The sequence below is a fragment of the Pan troglodytes genome, chromosome 19, assembly GCF_028858775.2.
Source record: "Pan troglodytes isolate AG18354 chromosome 19, NHGRI_mPanTro3-v2.0_pri, whole genome shotgun sequence".
NCBI lineage: Eukaryota > Metazoa > Chordata > Mammalia > Primates > Hominidae > Pan > Pan troglodytes.
This window is the reverse complement of record NC_072417.2, coordinates 69,606,694-69,631,179: the sequence shown is the minus strand read 5'-3', so window position 1 is coordinate 69,631,179 and position 24,486 is coordinate 69,606,694. Positions and strand designations below refer to the sequence as shown.

The following is a 24,486-nucleotide window of genomic DNA, read 5'->3' as shown; positions in this document are numbered from 1 at the left end:
CATCACCAAAGAATCTGGAGCTGATCCACTATGATTTTCAGAGACACAGCCCCCATGGACTTACTTTGCTTAACTTAGAATTGTAAAGGAAATATATTTCTGCCCATGTCTCTCTCCCTCCCCTGTCTTATCTGTAATTCAGGCTTTCACTTTGCTTAGCCATCTCTTTGACCCCTGTAAAAATCTATGGATCATTTTCATGCTTGGATGGGAGCTGAGTATACAGGAAGGGCTACTTTCTGTCCTATTCTATCTTTGCAAGGTAGAGCTGAAAGAGAAGAATTCTCCACTTTTGTTTCTGGTGGTCTCCACACAGCACTATACGAAGAAAAAAAGGCCTGTCAAGGCCTATTTAATCAGATAAGTACTGATGGATAAATTGGATAAGGTGAGCCCTGAGAATTCTGTACTTTGGAATGACCTAGTTTAGCTGACAGGGAACCAAGGTCAAGCCCACCTGACCCCGTGCCCTAGAGACACAACCTGGTGTCTTTCCCTCGAACACTTCTTAAGGTTTGGAATGGAGGGAGAAATGATGCTAATCTTATTTTCATTTATAGAACTTCTCTTCATCAATCACAAATTCATGAAAGAGCCCGAAACTAGGGGTCAGATTACAGAACCAGCTGCAGAACAGAGGGTCTCTCTTTGGGATGGCCAGCTTCAGTCATAGGTGCCACCAACAGGGTGGCATGTTTCAGTCACTGTATGTCGTATTCCATGTTGACACAATTCCCCCATGCCCTTTCTAGGCTGAAGTGGGAATGGCACTGGCAACTCTGGCCTCCACCCACCACTCTGTTCCAAAGAAAGAGGACCTTGAACTTGTAACCTTTGTATTTATAACATTCAAAACGCTTGAAAATGAGTGGGTACACAGTGGGGCAGGATGGGGGTAAGGGTGATGTAAAACGCAGGTAGCAGCGATGGAGGGGTGGACAGCCGGGATGGGCCTCCCTAAAGCATGCTGCTGAGTATTTCTGACACGGGAGAGGCGGTGGGGCCCTCCTGACTCACATCGGGGCCAGTGGGGCTGGGCAGGGTGATGCGGCCTCCAGAGGGCGGGCTCAAGCTTGCCCATGGTTTTTCGTCCTGGGCCACCACGGCGGCTGCGTAGGGCTCCACATAGAGGCGGCGGACCGAAGGCCTCGCGTCCTGGAGACTGCTGTTCCGCTCCTCAGGAAGGCTGGCAGCGTGGGCCAGAGTTAGGCTCCTGGGATCATCAAGGGCAGGGCCGGCCCGCTTGGCCTCCTTGGGCTCCTGGGCCAGACCACAGGCCTGGGACAGGTGCTGTGTATAAATGCCCTCAGAGAGCGATAGCGACTGGGTCTCGCTGTGGATGCGCAACCAGCGATGATGGCGGCTGAAGCCGCCATAGTGGGGGTGCTTGCCTGGCTTCCGCTTTCCCAGGAAGCCTAGCGGCGGCCGCCCACCGGACACAGTCTTGGCGTGGTTCTTGGGTGTGAACCCCGTGAGGGTCAGGCTATGGAGAAACTCGGCACATGAGCGATCGGGATTTGGGCCCTCGCCGTGGGGATCCTGGCCCGTCCCCAGTGGGGTTTTCACTTCGTGCACTTGCAGGACGTCGGGGGCGCTGCCGCTTAGGCCGCTAAGGGTCTGCTGCGCAATGTCGTGAGATGATAGGTAGACCAGGTCCAGGTCTCTGGGGCTCAGGGCATCGCTGGAGTCGTAGTCACTGTCGGTGGGGAGGAAGACTTCTGAGCAGGCTTCTTCATCAGAGCAGGGCTGTGAATCTGCGAAGCCAGAAACTGAGGTTAGGAAAAATATAGTCTTAGCTAGAGCCTGCTTCACAGGCATAGGAACAGTGCATTTGACCCCGCACTTAGAAGGGGACTGTGCTTCGTTTAATGCCCTGCTGTCACCTCCTGAAATGCTGACACATTTTGAACTAGGGGCCCCACATTTTCATTTTGCACAGGACCCCACAAATTATGTAGTGGGCTCTGGTCTTAGCGTAAGGGAAAGGAAAGAGAGGAACTCTGACAGGTTCAGCCCAGATAAAAGTAGAGGAACCTTCCCTCATTTCCCACACACGCTTTTATTATTAGCTGGGCAGCTGTGGAGAGGATGAAACAGGCTAGAAAGCTAAATGTTATTCATTTATTCATTCCCTATTATTTCAGAGATGATTTTTGCATTTGACAAAGTAGCAGGAATTTAAAAGGGTGAACGAAGAAGAGGAGACTCCAGTGGTGGAAGTTGGTAAACCTGGTTTCAAATCCTAGCTGCCGTCCACCTCCATATTCTGAAGGACTACCTTGCTCATTAAAAAATACAACAGTTAATCGAAGAAAAAGCCCACATTCTAACCAGGTTACAGTTAGTCTGTTGATGGTGGAAAATCAGACGTGATTATCATCGGAATATTGCAAAATTCATGGATAAAGTCTGATTTGTTAGGGAGTCAGTATCAAGGTTTCTTCTATTTTAGGGACTAGAACTAGACGGAATGCTTTTCTTCCTTACTGTAGGAGATGATGTGCGTACTTGCTCTTAATTGGCAGGGCAAGATGTCAGTTTTGCCTTTTCACTCCTCGTTGTTACCCAGTATCCATTATCCAGTATCCATTATTGTTTGTTTAGTTACAAAATCTTAATTTTAATTGGGACACCAATGCACTTATGTAAAAGACCACCTTTTTTCAGCTTCCCCTGCAGCTAAGCATGGCGATATAATTAAGTTCTGGCCACTGAAATGGAAATGGAAGTATGGTATGAAACTTCTGGAAGGCTACATAAAGGGACCTGGCTTAGCTGGGTCATTACATTCTTTCTCTTTCCTTCCAGTTTGCCTGTAACTAGATGTGTTGGATGAGGTCATGGAGCAACCTTGGAGACAGAAGCCACATGCTAGGATGGTGGGGCTGAAAAACAGAGCTTGTTGCCTGAAGACCATTACGTCTGCATATCAACCTTGAATTGTCTCCTTTTGAGCTTCTTTCACACAAGAGAGAAAGTATCTTGTGTTTATGACATTCTTATTTGGGTCTTTGGTAACACGAACCCAAAATTTATCCTAACCAATAGGAGTATGGTTAAATAAATTGTGGCGCATCTGTATATGGAATATTATCCAGCAGCTACAAAGGATGAGATACATTTATATGTTCTTTAAATAATGGCTACCAATAAAAGGATTCCCTCTTCTGCCTTTTTGAGTTCTACTGATCTGTTCAAGGTTTTCCTCAAACATAACCTCCATTAGGAAGGAGCTGCCCCGCTGTTGGGGCAGAGATATTTAATTACTCTTGGGGCAGAGATATTTAATTCATCCATTCATTCACAATGAAGATTCTATATTACTTGAGATCCTGCTCTAATAGAAGCACTGTACTTGGTGCTTGAGTGGATATAAAATTAATAAGAAATTATATCTGTCTCTAGGGAGTTTACTGTTTTAATGGATGTATAAAGAAAGTATGCATCTGTGAGACTGTGGCAGAACATAGGTTTTATAAGAGAAGTTCAGCAAATAAGTGTAGGTATATAGGAAAGAGGGATTATATTTTATCGGGACAGGATTGATGAAATACTCTATCATTTCATTTATTTTTCTCCCTCCATTCATTCATCTCTATGTCTGTATTAATATATGGCTTCATCCACTTTTAAAAATGACTGGAGGTAGCTTTTAATAGTAAATATACAAACGATAAGAGGATTAGAAACAAAGAGGAAAAAGAAAGAGCGCAAGTAGTCCTGTTTTGATATTATATGAGTTGTATAAAATGTTAAAATTGTGGGGGGCTGGAGGAAGGGTGCATGGGACTTCCTGTACATTTCTTTGTAATCTTCAGGGTCTATAATTATTTCAAAAAACATATTTTTAAAAACAGCATTTAATTTTTAAAAAGGTAGGGTGGAACCAGAGGAGGGTACTGAATGCTTAGATAAGGAGTTTGTACCTTATTTTGTAGCCAGTGGGTAGTCATCAAAGAATTTTGAAGAATTGACAAGATGAGAGCTATGATTTAGGATAGCAACTAGGATGTAAGATGAACATGCTGAGGAAGAGATAGCAGGGAGGCCAGCTGGGAAGCTGTGGTCCAAGCTACATTTTCCCTCCAAATATTTATCTTGTTCAGGCTGTGGGGCTAAGCAAGAGCTGTGGTTGTGTGGAAGAAAATAGAAGTCCAGGAAAGTCATTCATTGAAAGATGTTTATGGAACCGTTATTTGGTGCTAGACAGACATGGTCTCTGCTTTCAAATAGCTCAAAGAGAGTGGATTAGACAATAAGTCAGAAAACACATAAGATTAATTTTGGGTAGTATGAAGTTCTGTGAAGACAATGAAAGTGGATTTTAACGAAAGAGTGACTTAGGAGGAAGATGCTTTTGATAAGGTGGCCAGGGGAGGAAGCATCACTGTACAAAGGGGAGTCTGGGTAAGAACCCAATGATCAGAAGGAACCAGCTATGTGATAGTTTTAGGGACAAGTGTTCCAGATAACTGGGAGAAGTGAGTGTATAGGCCTCAAAGTTATTAGTAGATATCAAACTGTGATTCCTGGGAAGATAGGAAATTAAACTAAAGGAGTTAAATTTCAGTCCTGATTTGGGTTGGGTGGTAGAATCGATGGTTTAATTTGGGACAGGTTGAGCTGAAGGAAAGCCAAAACATCAAGGAGGGGATGAACTGAGAGTATGTGGGTAGCAAAGCTGAAGGAAGGTATTTGTGAGTGTGGAGAAGAAGAAACTATTGGAGAGAGAATGGTTGAATATATGAGTGGTGAGGTTGATAATATAATAAGGAGGGGTGATCAATTGTGAGCACCAGTGCTGGCATTGGTGCTTAGTGAGAAAGATGGAAGGACACATTGTCCTCAGAGGTAAGTGGTTAGGAAAGAAGAAACATATATTTCCAGGTTAAAAGGAGAGAAATGTATAAAGGCCTGGGCTAAATAACTTTGATATTCTTTAAAAAAGCCTTAGTACTTTTTCCAATCTTTAGTGGGAAAATTAGGACACTGCAAGTAATAGGATTTCAAAATTGTTGATTGTTTTTGATGATAGCAGGGGCAGGTGCCTTAAGAGTGAGGAAGAGGAGAACATAACTGAGGATTTGAAATTGCTCTTGAAATAGGACCCATGCAAAGAATTCATAATTGACTGTAGTTGAACTCCCTTCTTCGTTTATCTGATCAGTGTGTTCAGCTGTGTGCATGTATCCACAATGGTAATAACAATATCTGATATTTACCTAGTGCTTACTGTGAGCCAGCCATGATGCTAAGAACTCTAAGTGCTTTATTTTGTTTAACACTTACAGCAATTCTCATTTTGCAGATCAGAATACTGAAGCTTAGGCTTATCAAATTTTCCAATTTGTATTCTTGATAAGTGGTAGAATAGGCAGCCAAATGTAAATCTGTCTCACTACAAAGACTTGCTGTGCTGCCATCCACCTTAGCATTTCCATGACTCTCTGTGGAAACTTCCTGAGGAGTGGCACTTAGTTCATCTAATTCACTTTTTGTGGTACACAGAGTTAAATTACTTGAACTCTTAGGGCTTCTTGACATTGCTGCTACTAGAGAAACATACTAGATCTTGTATTAGTTTCCTGTGGCTGCTGGAACAAATTACCACATACTGGGTGGCTTAAAACAACAAAAATTTATTCTTTTACAGCTCTGGAAGCCAGAGTTTGAAATCAAGGTGTCAGCAAGGCCACACTCCCTCTGGAGGTTCTAGGGGGAGAATACTTTCTCTTGCCTCTTCTAGCTTCTGGTGGCTGTCAGCATTTCTTGTGAGCATGCCACTGCTATCTCTGCTTCTGTCTTCTCATGGCCTCTTTTCTGTGTCTGTGCCTTCTTTTCTGTCTCTTATAAGGGAACTTTTCATTGGGTGTAGGATCCACCCATATAATCCAGGATGATCTCATCACAAGATCTTTACTTTCATCTGCAATGACCCTTTTTTCAAATAATGCCACATTCACAGGAAGGGGAACATCACACACCGGGGCCTGTCATGGGGTGGTGGGAGGGGGGAGGGATAGCATCAGGAGATATACCTAATATAAATGACGAGTTAATGGGTGCAGCACACCAACATGGCGCATGTATACATATGTAACAAACTTGCACGTTGTGCACGTGTACCCTAGAACTTAAAGTATAATAAAAAACAAATAAACAAACAAAACAAATAATGTCACTTTCATAGGTTATGAGGGTTCAGACATGGACATAGTTTTTGGGGGCCAGTAGAAGACTGATAGTAAAAATTACTAGAACTGGAAGCAACCACTGAAGTTTGCAACACTTTCAGTCCATAGTCAAACACTTTGCAAAATCTGTCTGTATTTTGATCTCCCAACATATGAATAGTGAGAACATACTGTTTGGAGGGGACTAAGGAGTATACGAAATGTGCCTTAAATGAGCTGACAATCTAATATTTTAATGGAGTATCATATTTTAAGACCCAGTCTCTCAAGGACAGCCTGTATTGTTTTCCCCAGGTGGAGTTAGTTGCTCAGTTCTTTTGCCTCTTAGAGCATTTTATTTATATCTCTGTAACTGCATTTACCAAGTTTTATTATAAATTATCCATTTTCCTATTTGTCTTCTTCATTGGACCATGAACTCTAGCGAGCATGCAGTATGTATGTCTTACTCATCTCTGCTTAGTAAATATTGAATAAGTCAGTCAACAAAGGAATGGACTAAGGAACAAATCAAGCAAAGGGACGTGTAGAATCTTTTGTATTTCCCAGATCATATAGTCTGAACATGGACATATGAGTGGACTATGAAGACCTCCCAGCTACACTGTGTCTTAATCATCGTTGTATTATTAACCTCTTGTGCTATAAATGGTACATAGAAGGCTCTCAGTAAAGCATGTTGAGTGGAATTGAAACTGAAACAAATATTGAAATCTGGGAGCATAACGAATAGTGATATTTGACTGTCTCTTAGAAATAATACTAAAAGCAACGCATCCTGAAAGGATCTAATTTACTTAATCTACCACTGATTCCTGAAACAATCACCCAGATAATTTTGCTTTATCTTTGCTGATATTTGACTGAAGAGCCAGCCCAAATATAGCAGAAAGAACAATTGTCTTAAAATTAGAGAAACCTGGACTGAAGTCCTGTCTTGCTACCTACTGCATATATGATCTTGAGCAAATCATTTAGCTTCTGTGAACTGGTACTATGAATAAGTACTATGAGGAGTAATTTAGTTTGTCAAAGATACTTTAAGTGGGCTGGGTGCAGTGGCTCACACCTGTAATCCCAGCACTTTGGGAGGCCGAGGCAGGTGGATCACTTGAGGTCAGGAGTTCGAGACCAGCCTGGCCAACCTGATGCAACCCTGTGTTTACCAAAAAAAAAAAAAAAAAAAAAAAATCCAAAAATTAGCCAGGTGTGGTGGTGGGCACCTGTAATCCCAGCTACTTGGGAGGCTGAGCACGAGAATCACTTGAACCTGGGAGTCAGAGGTTGCAGTGAGCCAAATTTGTGCCACTGCACTCCAGCCTGGGCAACAGAGTAAATCTCTGCCTCAACAAAAAAAGATGCTTTAAGTGCCTTAAAAACAGAAGATATTAATATTGAAATTCTCTTCACCCTAAATAGAGAATAACATATTAAGATCATTAAAATATAAACCAGTAATCAGATATACTTAAAGGTGAGAATGCTGTTGATAATAAAGGTGAATAATAATTTCTTGTATGGTATCTTCTGCTGGTGATGATCTAGTCCAGTAGATTTCCTAACCTACATCTTAGAGTGAATTAGTGAGTGATATAACTGATTTCCTGTAGCTCCCAGAACATGAGAGATAGGAGATTTCATTTCAGGAAAGATGGGGAGATGACATTTCAGGAAAGACTATTGACTTAAAGCTTCTCTTGATTTCAAGAGAAGACCTAGTTATAATCATGGTAACCTAGGAAGGAGATACAAAAGAGCTTGAATATTAAGGGGTAAATATTATCTCCTTGGTTCATGGACCCGCACTTGGGAAACACTGCTGTAGTGGGAATCTAAATATTTGACTTGCATGGTGATTGTATTATTTATTAGAAGACTTAGTGGAACCTATTGCTTAGAGTGGGATACCCCTCCCAGAACAGTCTGGGAAAATCTCCAGGATGCCAGCCAGGGCACTGAGGAGAGTTTCCAAGGACTTAGGCCACTGCTGCTCCCTCCCTTCCTGGAAAAGAATGCAAAGTGCAGCTTCCATCCCCAGATTCAGGCCATATGCTCCATTAACCATTGTAGGCACCTTGCCCAGTTGTTATTTTAATAAACTTGCTTATGCTCCTCAATTTCCCTGAGAGGGCCCACTGGGCAGGCCAGGACTGGTAAAACCTTGAATTTCCCCTCTGGTTGACCCAGGAGCTGTTTGATGAAAGTTCTGCTCATAGTATTAGTGCTGGCTTAGGAAGCTTGGCTTTCTTGCCATTGTAATGAGTGTTGTAACTCCTGGTCTCTGTGGGTCAGGCCAACAACAGCAGAGTAGAGTTGATGTGGATTTTGAGGGCGTTATGGGGAGATGACATTTCAGGAAAGAATAATTGACTTAAAGCTATTGCTTTTTTCTTAAAGGCAGGGGGCATGGCAGAACAGAAAGAAAAGAATAATAATCCATATTTGCCCAAAAATCTATCTTCATAGTTTTAATGTACCACTGTCTATATATATATATATATATATATATATATATATGAAATTTGTGCTTCAGTGAATTTATTTCCACTGTGTTTGAGTAGACTTTAAATAATTTATAAATGAAGACTTTTACTGAATCTTTCATCAGGCCTTCAGTAGAACCTCCGGGGTTTGTTCACCTTCTGATATCCCAAGAGAAATAATATCTCCAGATTCCTGTTGATTTTTTTGAGCTGTGTATTTTATGCCATAGTACTCTTAACATCATCTGGAAAAAGGTTACCAAGATTTACATTTGGAAGATCAGGATAACCTTCAAATGCATCTGAAGGAAACAACACCCCCCTCCCCTCTATTGCCTCACCCATGTGTCACTAGGAGAAACAGCAGTATTGGAAAAAAAAAATTGCTGCTGCCTGTGACCACTATATCCACAGAAAAGGAGTGGGAGAGAAAACACCAAAATACCCATGTGATGGACCAAATCATTCCACCCCCTGCCTTGAGCTGCATTTTCTAGAAGCCAACTTTCCCCCTTGGGTCCTTGAGAGATGCTTAATTTTAATTGACGCACAGGAGTTCTACTTTGTGTTTTGAAAGCCACACAGAAATGGGAAGTAAGTGAAAGAGTTCCATTCTCCATCCACCTACTCCCAAAAGATATACACAAACCAATTCAAGATACTCAACAGCCTTAAAACAGAATCTTGGGCTGGCATCAGAGGCTAGGTTTGTGATAGGCTCTATATTTCTAGCAGGCTCCTTTGAAGTTAGTGAATCCTATACACACAGAATGGAATTATGCTGCAAACTTTGCCCTCTGGGTAACCCAGCAGGTATGTTCTTCTAAATTGCATTTCCCCCTTTTCATAAATGGCTTTTGAACAATTCAAAGTGGTCACACTTGTGGGAAGGACAGAGAATGCAGTGACAGATTTCATTGCTCTGAAATGCTTCTGCTTTTGTGAGGGGTAGGACACTAAATGTTTCTCCCCAGTTTTCAACAGCACTTCCCCGTCACTAGGTTCCATTTGTCATTTGCTGCTTTCCACATCTTTGTGTTTCACAGCTCATGGAATCTTGGCTTCCAAGAAGTAAATGGACCCAAGAGAGCGTTATATTTTAAGAAACAGAATGATGATTGCTCACATTTTAAGTTAATAATAAAATCTGAATGTAATTGGCCAGATCCTCTTAGCAGGGAGTGGTGCAACCCGTCTTCAGGCCAACGTGAGAGTTTGGCACTTCTGTGGCATAGAGAAGGCCACCCTCATACAGCCAGGGAGGAATCCACTAAGGACCCTGTGGCCAAGAGAAGATTAAACACTGGGAAGTTTCTGTGAGCTGAGAGGGCAGACAGGGGCTGCGAAGGTGGAAATAGAAATGAAGAGTTGTTTGTAGAGTTAAACAAATTGTGGGACATCGTAGCATACATAGCTTTCCTGCCTTAAAAAATGCCCTTTCAACCCTACCCTTCTCTAGCTACTACCTTCCCTCCTTCTTCCCTTTTGCAGCCAAGATTTTAAAAGAGTGAAAATTCCTGTCCTACTTCTTTACCTCTCATTTAATCCCTGATTAGCTTCTGTTCAGTTTCTATTTCTTTCTTTTCAAAAACTGCTCTCATCTAGATCACTGGTGACTTCCTTGTTGAGAAAAGCAGAACAACGGAAGCTTTTCAGGTTTTGAATTTAACCTTTCTCTACACATTTTGATTCTGTGCCACTACTCTCTTGTTTTTTTAATCTTCTTTCTCTGGTTGTTCCTTCTTAGTCTAATAGGTCTTGATGCTCCATTCCACAGGGATCCTTCCACAGTCTCCTCTTCTTATTCTACCTCCTCTTTCCAGGGAATCCCAAGCATTTTCCTAGCTTCAAACATCATTCACATGTAAACAAATTCTTAAATCTATAATATTAGCTCAGTTTTCTTTCCTGAGTTCTAGACTCCATGCAGCTTGTTTTCTCCTGAACGTTTCTTTTTTACGGAATGTTCCAAAGCCAACGCAAATTCAACATGCCCAACCACCCAAGCTTGCTTTTCCTTCTCTCTTACCTTTTTTTTTGGCAAGTGCCGTCATGATACCATGAGGCACCCAAGCCAGAAAACTTGGTGTCTCCTTTGTTAATAACTTTCTAAGTTGCCTCCCTGCTTCAATAATTTTCCCTTATGGTCTCTTCATACAGCAACCAGATTTGATTTTACAGATCAGATTATATCACTCCTTGCTTAAAAGTTTCCAATGGCTTTCCATCACAAGCGGGATAAAATCCAGACTTTTTACTATGACCAGCAGAACCCTGCCTACTCTGGCTTCTGGCTTCTGTCTTGCTCTCTACCCTGTCTCTCACGATCCGCCCTTTTGTTCACTGTGTGTCAAAGATCTTGGCCCTCTTTCTGTCCCTCACCTACCTCAGGGCCTTTTGCTGTTTTATTGTCTGGAATATTCCAACTCCAGAACTCTGCATTACTAGCTTCTTCTTCTGGGGTTGGTTCAAATGTCATCTTTCCAGATAGGTCTCTGCTGATCATCATCCTAGTGAATTCAACACACTTCCTGCCTACTCCCACCCCTACTGCTGTTTTGTATTATACACTGGAATTTTCACGATCTGAAATTATCTTGTTTGTTTATGTTTTCACTCTTTGTCCCTGTTTCTAGAATGTAAGTATGCTCTATGGGAGCAGATATTTTGCTTTATGTATCACTGTATCCCTGTTACTTCGAAGAGAGCCTGGCACATAGAGGGTGGCCAGTAAATATATATTTTTTAAATAGAAAGAAAAGAATGAACAATGTTCTTAGATCCTGAGTTTCAGCCAAACTGCTTGCAATTCCCTAAACTACAAACAGTTGTACAATCTGCTTTCTCTGCCTATAATGCTCTTCTCTTTCCTGTTTTTCTGCTCAACTCCTGCTTATCCTTCATACCAGATTCCGTCATCTCCTCCAGGAGGCTCTCTTTGATCATAAGAGTTTAATACTGATAACTTCATAGCAGGTAGGCAATTACCAGGTAATTTTTTGTTAATATATCTGTTTCTCTTATTAGCCTAACTTCTGGCAGACATGATATTTGATTTGTATCTCTAGCCCAGTGGCAGTCTATAAAAATGCACTCTAGAAACTCTACTTAAATATTTTGTTATTTGGTAAGTCATAGACTCCTTTGGTAATGTAAATTAGCTGTCTCCTAAGTTCTTCCACTTGCCAAGTTTTGACTTTACACATTGGAGTTTTAAAAATATAGGTGCAGACACAAACTTACTCATAGAAAAGGCTCAGATTCCCAGTAAAGTTTTCTATAATAAAAATAACATTAAATAGGATATTGACAATATATTGTCTATTATATGACATGCATCATTGATATAGTTTACCTTATTCACAAGTAACTCTTCAAGGTATAGGTATTATTCTCATTTTACATACATGGAAACTGAGTGTCAGATGTAGTAATCTGTTCAAGCTCATACAGCTAGTAAAACAAAGCTGGGATTTGAATCCAGGTCTCTGATTTCTAAGTGCAAGCTCTTTCTGTTACACCATGCCGCCCCCTATGGGACAAATCCACAAATCAGGCCTATTTATTAAAAATATTATGAAGCTTACAAAATTGGAGCTCTTGCAAACTATAGAATCAAGAAAGATGCTTTGAATCGCCATTACTTTAATTGACTAGAAAATGGCACTAGCCTTAGCATGGCTAAGAGCTTTTTATTGCCTTTACCTAGTATGCTTTCTTTCTGCTTATAAGCATAGAGGTATTTTGTAGAAATTCATATTAACCCAGTCAGGTTTTTGCTGTTAGACTTCATACTCAAGGGTGGAGAGGTGCCTTGCTAGGTATCTTCTCCAGCTTGTTTAAAGTTCATTATATCCATGATGAGGCCAAGCTACTTACATGGACTCAGTTTCAGGATTCTAGTTTATCCAAGGTTTCTCTCTTTCCCACCTTCCACTCTAGAACATTGTGCTATATGGATGGGAAGTTTTTCCCGAACTCTCACCCAGGTTTGGGCCTGTTTCCTGCCTCGTTCTTGTCAGATGCTATTTAATAGAGGTTGGGCCTGTTCTCTTTCCTTAGTTTGTCTTGCTCAGATTCCCTTGGCTTTTGTGGCCCTCACTTGGCATCACAGTGGTCCCCAGTCTGCATCTTTGAAGCTGTATCCCTGTTTTATATCCTTTTGCATCTTGTAAGTGTGACCTAGAACTGGAATGACTCTTCCCTGTCCCTAAATGGCATTGATCTTAGGTTACTGCTCTAGTTTTCCTATTCCTCTACTATTCTGATTTTGTTTCCTCTATGCTGTTAGACTCTTACCCCTGAGCAGTGTTTTCATCCACTTTCTGGAACCAATACCTCAGCATAAAAGTCCTCATCAGTGAAGAGAGGATCAAAAGTCCAGGGACAAAACAACAGAACTTCAGATCTCATTGCTTACCACTCACTGTCTTTCTTCTGTGCATCTCTGGGGATGGGGGTGGGGATGGAAGACAGTCTATATGTGATGATGATGTAGAATTGATCTTCTTCAGGCTCTGCTCATCTGAGGGGTCTATCAGCTTAGTGATGGGCAAGCCAGAAACTGGTTGTTTGTATCTTGCATACTGTAGAGCATCCATGATCCATCTCATTTCACGCCAGACTTCATCTATTTGCTTTGGAATAAAATGGTAAAAGACACTAAGTTATCAAGCAGTGATTAAAAAGGAATACATTTCCCTGAGAGTCCAAGATGATCCATTTTCCGCAATATTGGCTTTGAGCAAGAGTAAAATATTTTTAACATAGATTTGTTAAGCCAGAAAATACCTCTCTTTTTGTAATATTTTTTGTTTTGCGTATTTTTACCAGAGAAGCTCTGTCATTTAGTGAAAATAGTAGAAGACTTAGATGCTAGCTGGAATATATCACTTATTAGCACTATACTAACTCATAGCAAGTCACTTGACCTTTTTGAGCCTTAGTTGCTTTATTTGTAAAATGTGGCCAAAACATTTTCCATTTATACCTCCCAGGGTTGCTGGGATGATTAGTTGAAATAATGAATTCGAAAGTGCTTTGTGATGCCTCAGGGTACATTGCTCATACATATAAAGGGTTATTATATCCCAGATTATAATTAAATATTCCTCATTAAGATATTGTGAAGGCATATGATAAAGCCTGAATTTCAGAATATCTTAAGAAAGAAATGTAGTCCTAGTTCTTATATGTGAACTAGAAAAGCAAAGCTCTACTGGAATATTTTTGCTAAGTAGAGGTTTTTGGACCTATGTTAATAGAAAATAATTAACTTCATATATTAGACTTACTACTTTCTTACATATAGAGTAAGGGCTTCTAAAGTTCAAAACGGCCTTAACAGTTTAATCTTAAATAATTTAAACATCCTTACATTTCTAGAGTAGTCCATTTTAGGTTGTTCCATTTTGATTTTTGGGTTATCAAAGTCATTTTAATGATATTTTCATTATAAAGTACAATAGTAGTTTCCTTGAAGCCTATTTGCATAAAATTCACTCAGATTTTTGTGTCTCTCTGTATATATAGATGACAAAAGTTTTCCAGATCTTGATAGACATGGGCCATGAGCTTTTTTGTTATTCTATCTCAAGGAGGGGCTGTTGGTTAAACATATTTTTTCTTATGACCCTGGAATTTGTGGTAGGCTTTCTATTTAATTTCACTCGATGACTTGGGCAAGCCATTAACTTCTTGGGGCCCATTTACTCAACTGTAAGAAGAGGTAGTTAGTCTACATGATGCCTAAGTTCCCTTCCAGCTCTGAAACTTTAGGATTTATTTTTCAGGAACATTTGGAAATTTGGTATTACCTAACTTCCAGATAGAAGGTATTCATTATGTGAGTCATGCAAGGTTAATCTCTCTCTCTGATTGTGGAAGTTTTAAAACTAAAACAGTACCCAGTGTTATATTTTATTTTCAAAATTTCTTGATAGGCCTTTAATCTGTACTTAAAACCTACTCATTAAGAATATCCACAAACCTGGTCCTCCCAACAAACACACAGTAGGTCTGACATTCAGTCCGCCAAGTTGAGTGAAAAGCTAGCTAGAGTGAACTAGTGAATGGCAGTGTATGGTCTTACAGCCGTTTTCCCCTGCTTTCTAGTTCTTGTCACTCCTGTGGTGACAAGACTCAGCAGAGTATTCAGGGCCAGTGATGAAAGCATGAGATTGAGCTTCAGGCTTTTTTAGCTTGGTCAGTTGGGCAGGAAGTTCAGCAGTAGGCAGGCCCATGAGGAGGCACTAAGCCATTTTGAAGGGAGAAATCTAAAGTCTGGGGATAAAGCCAAAGTGGGAATCCCAGATGAGACTCAGATGAATTTTCCCAGTGAGATTGTTGTTCTCTCAGCTGGCTTTTACTGGCCCTACCTCATGCAACATAAGCTTGTTGAAAGTTATTTTAAAGGCACCGCATGACTGTGGATAGCTTTTAGAGTGCCCGACAAGGACAGGGATTGTGTTTTGGTATTTTTTGCTTTCAGCTTTGCAGAGTAGGTATGTACTCAAAAAATGACTGTTTAATGAATGAATGAATGATCTAATTCTTTAGATCTCTACCCACAAACAGAGTTATTATAAGGATTAAGTAAGATAATGTAGATAAGTGTACTTTATCAATTACATATTGTTATAAAATTTTCAGTTTTTATAATGACAATCATGATTACTGTAGTGGGCTGAATATGGAACCCCCCATAATACATCCATATCTTAAGCTCCAGAACCTGTGAATATTATTTGATATGATACGAAGTAAATATTACTTTATATGGCAAAAGATATGATTAAGTTTAGGATTTTGAGAGGAGGCGTTTATCTTGGATTTTCTCTGTGGATCCTAATTCTAACAACAGATGTCCTCATAAGGACATTCTTATAAGAGTGAGGCAGAGGGAGATTTATCAGACATAAGAGAAGGAGGCAATGTGAGTACAGAAAGAGTGAAATGATGTGGCCAGAAGTCAAGGAATGCTAACAGCCATCAGAAACTGAAGAGGCAGAGACTAGATTCTCCTCTAGAGCCTCCAGAGGGAGTGTGGCCTTGCCAACACTTTAATTTCAAACCTCTGGTCTCCAGAGCTGTGAGGGAATACATTTCTGTTATTTTAAGCCACCCAGTTTATGGGAATTTGTTACAGCAACCCTAGGAGGCCAATATAATTATTAATAAATAATCTACCTGCTCTCTTTGGATAAGATTGTTTCAGCTTTATTGCTGAGGATGAATAGAGGGATTTAGCGTAGAAATTTTTTTAAAAGTATGTAGAAACAATATTTACTTCTTAATTTTTCTCAGTGACGTGAAGAGGTCTTAACTGAAGAAAAAACTTAAAAACCATATGGGTATAGGGAGGCCTGTGGATTGAGTTTAATGAGACTTAGCTAATTGCTCCAAAAGAAGGCCAATTTTCACCCATTTTACCTTATACTGCCGATCTAAAAGTAACTGACAACATAATCCCCCTGATTTTAAGGTCCAAATTCACCTTCTAAAGACTTGCTGACACATTTTAAAAAAGAAAGACCATGAATTCCCTAGGTCTGTTGATTAAAAGTTATGCATCCATTTCTCACCCTGCCCCTTAAAAATTTCAGTTTTCATCTCATAAATTATATTCCTTTCTCTTTACTCAGGCATGATAATATTTTTATTAAAATGTAAAGGTGATTGGTTTTCTCACAGCACAGCTACAAGGTGCTCAAGGGGATGATAGATTGGCTATATTTAATGAGCTGTGTTTCTATTACAGCTTAGGAGCATTTGAAGCATTACAGTATATAAATTATAGCCTAATTGCCCTTTAGGCTTTAGCAGCTCAAAATATGCCAAGCTCCAGGTCTTCACACTTTGACATTTCTGCTGCATGTGCTGTCTATAAAGCCTGTATGCCTTATCTATGATTTTCTACACCTCCCCTGGCCCAGCCCTCCCCCTTTCTGGCTGCACTCCTTGGCTTCTTTTCCTAACTGTATTTACATAGACTCCCTTGCTCTTTACAATGTTTGGTTTGTGTAGTGACTTCAACACTGTCTTAGATCTGGAATCATACAAATGCTCTCACAACTGGCGGTCACCTCTGCAGATTATGGTGTGTGGTGGGCTGAGCTGTGAACACCAATGGGTGAGTGGCTACAGCTGGTTTTCATTTTGAGAGACAGAGTGAGTGAGTGAGAGAGAGAGAGAGAGAGAGACCGAGACCACAAAGTCAACATAAAGGGAGAGATGATATTGAATTGTCTCCACTCAGTGAAATTATCCATGTTGGGAGAAGCAAGGTGGTTCATTGAAGGCTATGGGTGTAGGGAGATGGTCTTGTTTTACCCAGACCAAGAAGTTATATTTTGAACCCTTTGAGAATTGGCTTTTATCCAAGTCTGTGTGTACCTGGCTGACTGGAAGGGAAGTATGTAGAGAGGGCTCTCAAGTTACCTGCTTTGGGAGACCAGAGCGGGCTAGAACTTTGAAGAATTCCCAGCCTGGCCTGCCTTTATCCAACCCACTTAATGGTGTGACATAAAAGAAGAGAAAAAGGCAGTGGAGCCCTAGGCTACATGAAAAAGAAAGGAGCAAGGGTAGTAGTCAGGGAGTAGGAACAAAGCCAGGGAACTCTGGCAGGAGTTTGAGAACACAACAGACTGAAGAAAGTCAGCCTCCTTGTTGGAGGAACATACTGGATTCAGGGAGGCATAAGTGGAATAAAGCAGAAACAGAACCTAAGGCATGGGTAGAGAAGTGTTCCTCTAAAAATATCTCTGGTTGTTAAGTCATAAAACGTTAGAGCCAATTAGACCCACAGAAGTCATCTAGTCCAGTTCTTTCATTTTACATATGAGGAAATTGAGGTCCCCAGAGATCAAATGAATTGTCCAGTACTCCAGAGTTTATCAGAAGATTTGGGACTAAAAATGTGTGCTCTTTGACTTCTTTTCATTTTTCATTTTTATTTAATAGAGATGGAGTCTCACTGTGTTGCCCAGGCTGGTCTTGAACTTCTGGGCTCAAGAGATCCTACCATCTCAGCCTCCCAACCTCCTCTGGGACCAACTTCTGATCTGTTGTTGTTCTTACTATGCTCCACTATCCTTTATATGGGGTTCAAAAATGAGCCAGTCTTTCGTATTCTCCTCATGCTGCACTCTTCCTTTTCCCACCCCTTCCCCACCATCTGTGTTCCATTTTTACTGGAAATGAAATCAATGAAGTAAATGTTTTGAATGTTTAAATTCTACATTCTCAGGCCAATGGAGAAAGTAATTTCTTGAAAGTTCTTTCTCTATTCTGAGACGTGACCTAAGATATCTCATTCACGGGATGAGGAAAGTAGGATAATCCTAAAGATTTTTCTGCTCTCCACTTTGCAAGTAAATTACAATATTTTCTTCCTGAGTGTTTCAAACACCTCGAATCTCACATATTCATATGTCAAAGAATTTCTCCTTCTTGTGAATGAATGAATGAATGAATATATAATGTATTACATACTTACTATGTGCCAGGCATTTTGCCGAGTGTTTTATATGTATTATCTCATTGAATTCTCTCAGTAACATTATGAGATAACCCTATTATTATCATCCCTATTTTACAGATGAGGAGATTGGGACTGTTGGGACTGAGAGAGATTTCTTTGCCCAAAGTTCACAGCGTTCGTTCATCTTAAGTCCTCATAACAAATTGTCTGGATAGTTATAATAACTTCTTATCTGGTTTCTCTGCCTTTAGTCATCTCAAATCCTTATTTGGTGAGCATGACCAATAAGAGTGAATGCTTATAATAAACAACCAGTATGGCTGTACCAATTATATGGGAAGAGTATCCTCACTGCTTGAATCTATCCTAAACAGAGTTTTGAGAGCCTGTGACTTAACTTTCTTCAAAACTTTGGGTAGCTCCCTACTGCCTACAGAAAAAAAGTACAGATTTCTTAACTATGGCTTTTAATAAAGCCCTTGTGATCTGCTATCATTGCCATCTTTCCTTCTTGCCTAATTTCTACCTCTCATCACTCAATTTATGCCCCAACCAATCTTGACTATTTATCATTCCCCAAATACTATTTTTCTGCTCTGTCTGCCTCATCTGTTTATACTTTCTCTTTGAATGCTCTACATTCTGTTTCACCTTACTGTAATCTAACCTATCCTTGTAGGCCAGGCTATATATCAATTACATCCTTCATGGGAATGTTTCTGATACAAGTGAAAGTAAATTTTTACTTTCTTGTGCTGACACAAAACTTATTTGTTTGTTTGTTTTGCTTTGGTATATCTTTTTTTTGGCACCTAGCACATTTTACAAATTGTATTTACACACATTTCTTATCTACCCTGATGGATTTGAAACTCCTTAAGATCAGAGACCATGTCTAATTCTACTTTATGTCTCGCACACAGTGTCTGACACCTGGTTGTTTAATAAAGGTTTATCAAATTGAACTGAATATGTATCATAGTGATATTTATCATGGGGCTATTGCTATTCTACTCATTTTGTGAATTGAGTAACTGATGGATAGAAAGATTGAAAGATTTGGCTAAGGGATTCAGAGGCAATTTCAGGCCAGATCCAAATTCTCTTGATTACTAGTCAGTACCCCTTTCACAAGACCCTGAGGTGTTACCATAGGCTTTACCAGAAAAGACCATGGGAAGGGGAACACATTTGCTGATCTTAACAGCCACATATTAAAGTGTCAATTCTGTGAGAAAGAAGCCCAAAACATGAGGAATTTTAGTTCTAATTGGATCTGGGTTAACATAAACTGGTAGGTCATTTTATTTTCTTTTTCTCTGAGATATTGAATTAATTAATACAATTTTTCTTTCCATTAGAATTGTCAATGGGCTACAAGGTAAGAATAATATTCTAGTTACTGCTTCTGGGGGGTGATTTTTCTCTCCCGTATGGAAAGCTACCACTACCCACCATGGTGACTGATAACATTTCTTAGTAATATTGTGAATTATCTGTAACTTTTTCTTAAGGCTTTGTTTGAAAACTTATCTGCCTGAGCTCCACATTTTAACCAACTCAATAGGCTACTTACACACCGTATTCTTTGAATCAGCCTGGACGGCTGTCCTTTCCCATGCTTGGCTTTTCACCCTTTCCACCCTGCCTCTTCTCCCTTCCTTTTACCCCAGAAGGAACAAACAATTACCTGAATGAAATCTAAAACTTGCTGGTGTCTTTGTTTGGCAGCTGCAACCTCGCTGTCTGAGATCGCTTCCCTGAGGGACTGTTGGGTGTTCAGAGAATCCAGCTCCACAACAGCAGAAAGGCGGCAATACAGACTAATAAATTTCTCTCTGTAGCTGCAAAAATGAACTGGAAAATGGACAAGCAAAATAAAACATGTTAAGATCTGGTATCAAAATAGAGAAATTCATACCTCAGAGAAAACAAGTTGAATGAAAACATGATTTATTAATCCTATCAGTGGAAAATATTAAGCCATAAATAAATTATAAATGTGCTCTTAAGGGGCCAGTTGTCTGGCTTTAGTCAGACAGTATTCCCTTTTAAGGTTTACCAACTCCTAGTAAGGTATGGGGAAGTGGGGTTGGCTAAAGCTGCAGTTATGTGGACTTTTCCCTAAAGTTGGGGCTGATTGAGTGTGTGTGTGTACACACACACATATACACACACATACTGGGAAAATAAGCTTGCTTATCACTTTAAAGAAAAAAAGCCAAGTAGCAATTTGAAACCTAGTTTTGGTTTTCATGTCTGATTTCCAGTACATATCTTGCCTACTCCTTTCCAAGGCCAGAACCCCCAGAAGACAGAAGACATGCTTTTCTCAGAGTGTCTTTGGTCTGACTACAAAAATTCCCCAAGGGCCTATTATGATAGGCTTTGATCCTCTTCTGCCTCTCCGCTTCTTGGCCCCTCTGGATGGATGATATGAGCTGTTGCTTGGACAGACCATTTCTTGTCTTCAGCAGACTTGGTTTTCTTCTCTCAACAGATAATTGGACAGATATCACAGGAAAGAGTCCAGCCTTCATCTCCATCATTTCCTTTTTTCAGGAGGAACAGAGCAGTATAGGATTGAGCCTGGTATAGGCAGCTTGAGATGGTCAGATTTTCTGTACTTCTCTGACCAGCTCTGATCTTATACCGTAACTTTGGATTCTAGTAGGATGAGGAAAGCACCCTGATTCAGACTATCATAGTACTGGTTTCTTCCAGGGCATTGATGAATTTGGAGACTCATTCTTCAAGAACCTCTTTTACTCTGTTTACCTCTGACCTGTACCAGTGTGTTCCATGCTTTGGAAATAGGGCTGTTACAACCCAACAAGTCTGTTGAAACATTTTTATCCTGGCTTCTTTAGTGAGGAATTCTAGGAAGAACATCTAATTACAGGTAGTAATTACAGGTAGTAATTAGATGTTGATTCCTGAGACCCAGATCTGGCCATTTAGGGAAGCTAAAACCACACTACCTCAAAATGGGGCATTGGTCATCTCTACACCTCAATGAGGAAGCCCTACTTTTCTGCATATTGAGAGATTTTTGTCCACCCTACAATTCCCATGTTACCACTGGCTACTACTTCCTTGCTTTTTTTTCTCTGGGGATAAATCTTAGGTGAATGCCGGGCAGTGTGCTCTGTCTTTCCTTCCATGGAAGTAGAAGAGAAGAATGGGGTGAGAGTGTGAGTGGTCCATCCTTACTCCAGCTATGCCTCATTTCAAGGAGGTGTTTCTCAACTCAGGAGGCCTCTGTCCTGGTTTGATTTTTCTCTGTGGTATCAGATCCTTCCTTCTCATCTTCTCTGCTCTGTTTAGCACTTTTTTTTTTTTGCCTGACACAGAGAACTGATTTCATATGCCCTCTCAGTAAATGACAAGCTATGGAGCTTCTCCCAAATGATCGAATTCTCATACTATTTCCCTGCTTAAAGACTTCTACAGAGCTCCCTCTGGACCTGAGGACAAAATCCAAACATCTCTCCATAAGGAAAACTCCCTGTGATCTAGGATTTAAGAATATTTTCAGTCATACCTTCCCTCATGCTGCCACCTTCCAGCCCTAGTCCCTCATCAACCCTAAGCTTTGGTCAAGCTGAACTTATTACGAGTCCTTTTATACTTCCATGCTTTGAAACATGCCTTTTCCTCCTCCTCACATACCTTTCTTTACTAATACCTCCAGGTCAACTTGTGATACTTGAAGATTCATGGTAAATGTTTTCTCCTCAGCAAAGTTTTCACTGACATCTCCCTGCCAGGTGGAACTAGTTTCTCCCTCTTTTGTGCTCCTAGAGCATTTGTTTCTAAACATTTCATGACACTTATCCTACTAGATTGTACTTATGTGTTTACTTTACTGCTTTGGCATTAGATTGTGATTTCTTTGAGGGCAGGAACTATGCCTCCTATTAATTTTTATGTCCTTGAAACATGGAACATTGTAGCTTCTCAATTAAGGTTTATTGACCAAATGAATAAATAAATAAATGCATGAACAGATCTGAAGAGGCAGACCCTTCACCCGAAGGCTCCTCTTTTCTCCATTGTCTTTCCTTTACTGTGGGCTTGATTTTCCTGTTTGGAAAGGTGTTTCAGGTCTATAATATTTCCTGGCAGCTCCACAGGAAGGAATCTCAATGACTTTTTAGCTTACTCTTGACCCTAGTAGCTCCCTGAATGTGTCTTTATGCCTTTCAAGGAGGGATTATGTCCTGTTAGCACTTGACAGATGTCCTCTCTTGGCTGGAAAGTGACAAGAGTGAAGTGTCTCACACCCTGCCTTTCTGAACCAAGAGGTAAAAAAAAAAAATTGTTTTTTTTCCCCTTTCTAAAATATGACTAGAAAAATAGGGAGAGGCACTGAATAACTTCTTTAAAAGAAACACTATCAGTCTGATCTGAATTCTTACAAGCCGGGGTGTTCACAGCTTTCTCTTGTTGTGTCCCTGTGGTGGGAGCCTGGATCAGTGGGTGGTCTCACAGCACCCACACTGTCCATGCCATGCACCACAAGTGAGTTATGAGGAGGTTTCAACTATAACGCTTCAGTTTCCCCGCTCTTGTGGTTTTTTTTTTTTTTAAATCCAGACCCTTTAATGTTACTTTAACAAATGTTACTTTAACATAGTCTTTTGTGGTTTAGCAATGATACATTTGGTAGCCATAACTGAGGCAAGAAAGACAGACTGGAAGCTTCTAATTTTTAAAAATGTGAATCTCATGCATTTTACGGATAAAATGGTATAAGGCTACAATAATGTCATTAGCTGGACCACATGATTTGTTAATAATTCACAGACTAAGACTAATTTCTGTGGTATTTTTCTCCCTCTTTTTTCTACATAAGATAGTGGCAGACTAACATAAGGTTGGCATCAACACTAGGAATATAGTACAGTGGAAAGTACATGGGCTTAGCCATCTGACGGACCTGGGTTTGAACCATACTTCTGCCACTCACCACCTGTGTGACAGTGGGCACGTGACCTCTGGGAGTCTCACTTTTCTCATCTCTAACACAGGGATTATAATGCCTACCTAGGATTAAGTAATACAATGTATATAAAGTGCCCAGCACAGCATATGGCACATACCTGATACAAAATAAATGTTTGTCCTTCTGCCACACCTTTTTACTACCCCGAAAGAATGAGGCATTTAGTGGTAGTGATTAGAATATTAGAACAGGACTGGAATTAAAATATTCTTCCTAAGGATATCTAACTCACTAAAATCCTAATCAGTCTGGGCCATGTGGCCTAGTTTGGAAGCCAAGGAATCAACGAGATAACCTCCTGGGGTCCGTTTAGTTCAATGAGTCTTTGCCAAGGTGTCAGAAAGAACTGGGGCACAAGGTGCCCCTCTAAAGATTCCTAGTAGTGAATGAGTTGACAGGTGGAATAAAGGAATGATCTCTTAAATCATGTAAAATGGGTATTAGGGATGAAGGTTGACACTATGCCATTTCTTGCAAGCCTGTGGCCTGGATTTCATTAGGCTTACTGCCTGGATATTCCATAGGTTCCTCAAAACTCATCATTTGTCATACTGACCTCACCATCACTCCCCTGCCCTAAACCTGTTCCTCCTTCCTATGGCCCATTTCAGTAGACGGTAACATTATCCGTCTCGGCACTCTTATTCAGACTCTCTGGCTCCTTCATCTTGCTCTTCAACCACATCCAATCAATCACAAAGTTCCATCATTTTAACTCCTAAATTCCTCATCTCTCTGCTCTCTCTTCTATACCCCCACCAAGGCTGCCTTGGTTTGGACTCATGGACCCGTGAGATATGACCAGGTGGACCCATGAGGTAGTCTCTTAATTGCTTAATTGTCTCATGATATCCAGTGTCAGCCTGATTTATTTGTTTTTTACTCTTTTGCAATCAGTCCTCCATGAGCTGTCAAAATCTAATAAGACCACATCATCCCTTTTCTTAAAATCTTTTCTTTGCTTCCTATTGCCTACGGGATAAAGTCATACCCTCTTAGTGTTATATAAGTAGCCATGTATGATTTTGATCTTTTAAACTTTTAGCTTCATCCTCTGTCACTTTTCCTCAGATGCCTTAAGCATCCATCACAATGAGCTATTAAGAGTGTACTTAATCAGGCTGCAGGTCTCTGAGCTTTTGTACATACTGTCCCTTCTGCTTAAAATGTTTTCCTTTTCTGCCTGCCTTTTCTTTCCCATTCTGAATGTCTGTTTATCCTTCAAGATACAGCGCAAGTATTATCTCTGTAAGGAAGAATTAGATGTCTTTCCTTTGAAACTCAATAGCCTGCCTCTTATAGCAGTGCTTTTGTTTTATG

The 24,486-nt window shown here is 40.3% G+C and overlaps 1 protein-coding gene and 1 long non-coding RNA gene across 4 annotated transcripts in view; one reads left to right on the top strand and one right to left on the bottom strand.

The window, feature by feature from the left end:
• Window positions 1–544: 544 nt before the first annotated feature.
• Window positions 545–24,486, bottom strand: part of ANKFN1 (ankyrin repeat and fibronectin type III domain containing 1) — a 354,346-nt gene continuing 330,404 nt past the window's right edge. For 2 of the 3 annotated variants that reach the window (XM_054671260.2, XM_063799882.1), the window contains 3 exons: window positions 19,849–20,015; window positions 13,098–13,314; window positions 545–1,754 (listed from right to left, as the gene is read on the bottom strand). In XM_054671260.2, the coding sequence (XP_054527235.1) occupies window positions 958–1,754; window positions 13,098–13,314; window positions 19,849–20,015 (1,181 nt within the window). In that variant the 3' untranslated portion in view covers window positions 545–957. The remainder of the gene's footprint in view (window positions 1,755–13,097; window positions 13,315–19,848; window positions 20,016–24,486) is intronic. The other variant, XM_016932606.4, reaches the window with a different exon arrangement.
• LOC129137736 (uncharacterized) lies at window positions 1,688–3,168 on the top strand. Its single transcript, XR_008540505.1, has 2 exons — window positions 1,688–1,774; window positions 2,809–3,168. It is a non-coding gene; the product is annotated as an uncharacterized LOC129137736 (long non-coding RNA).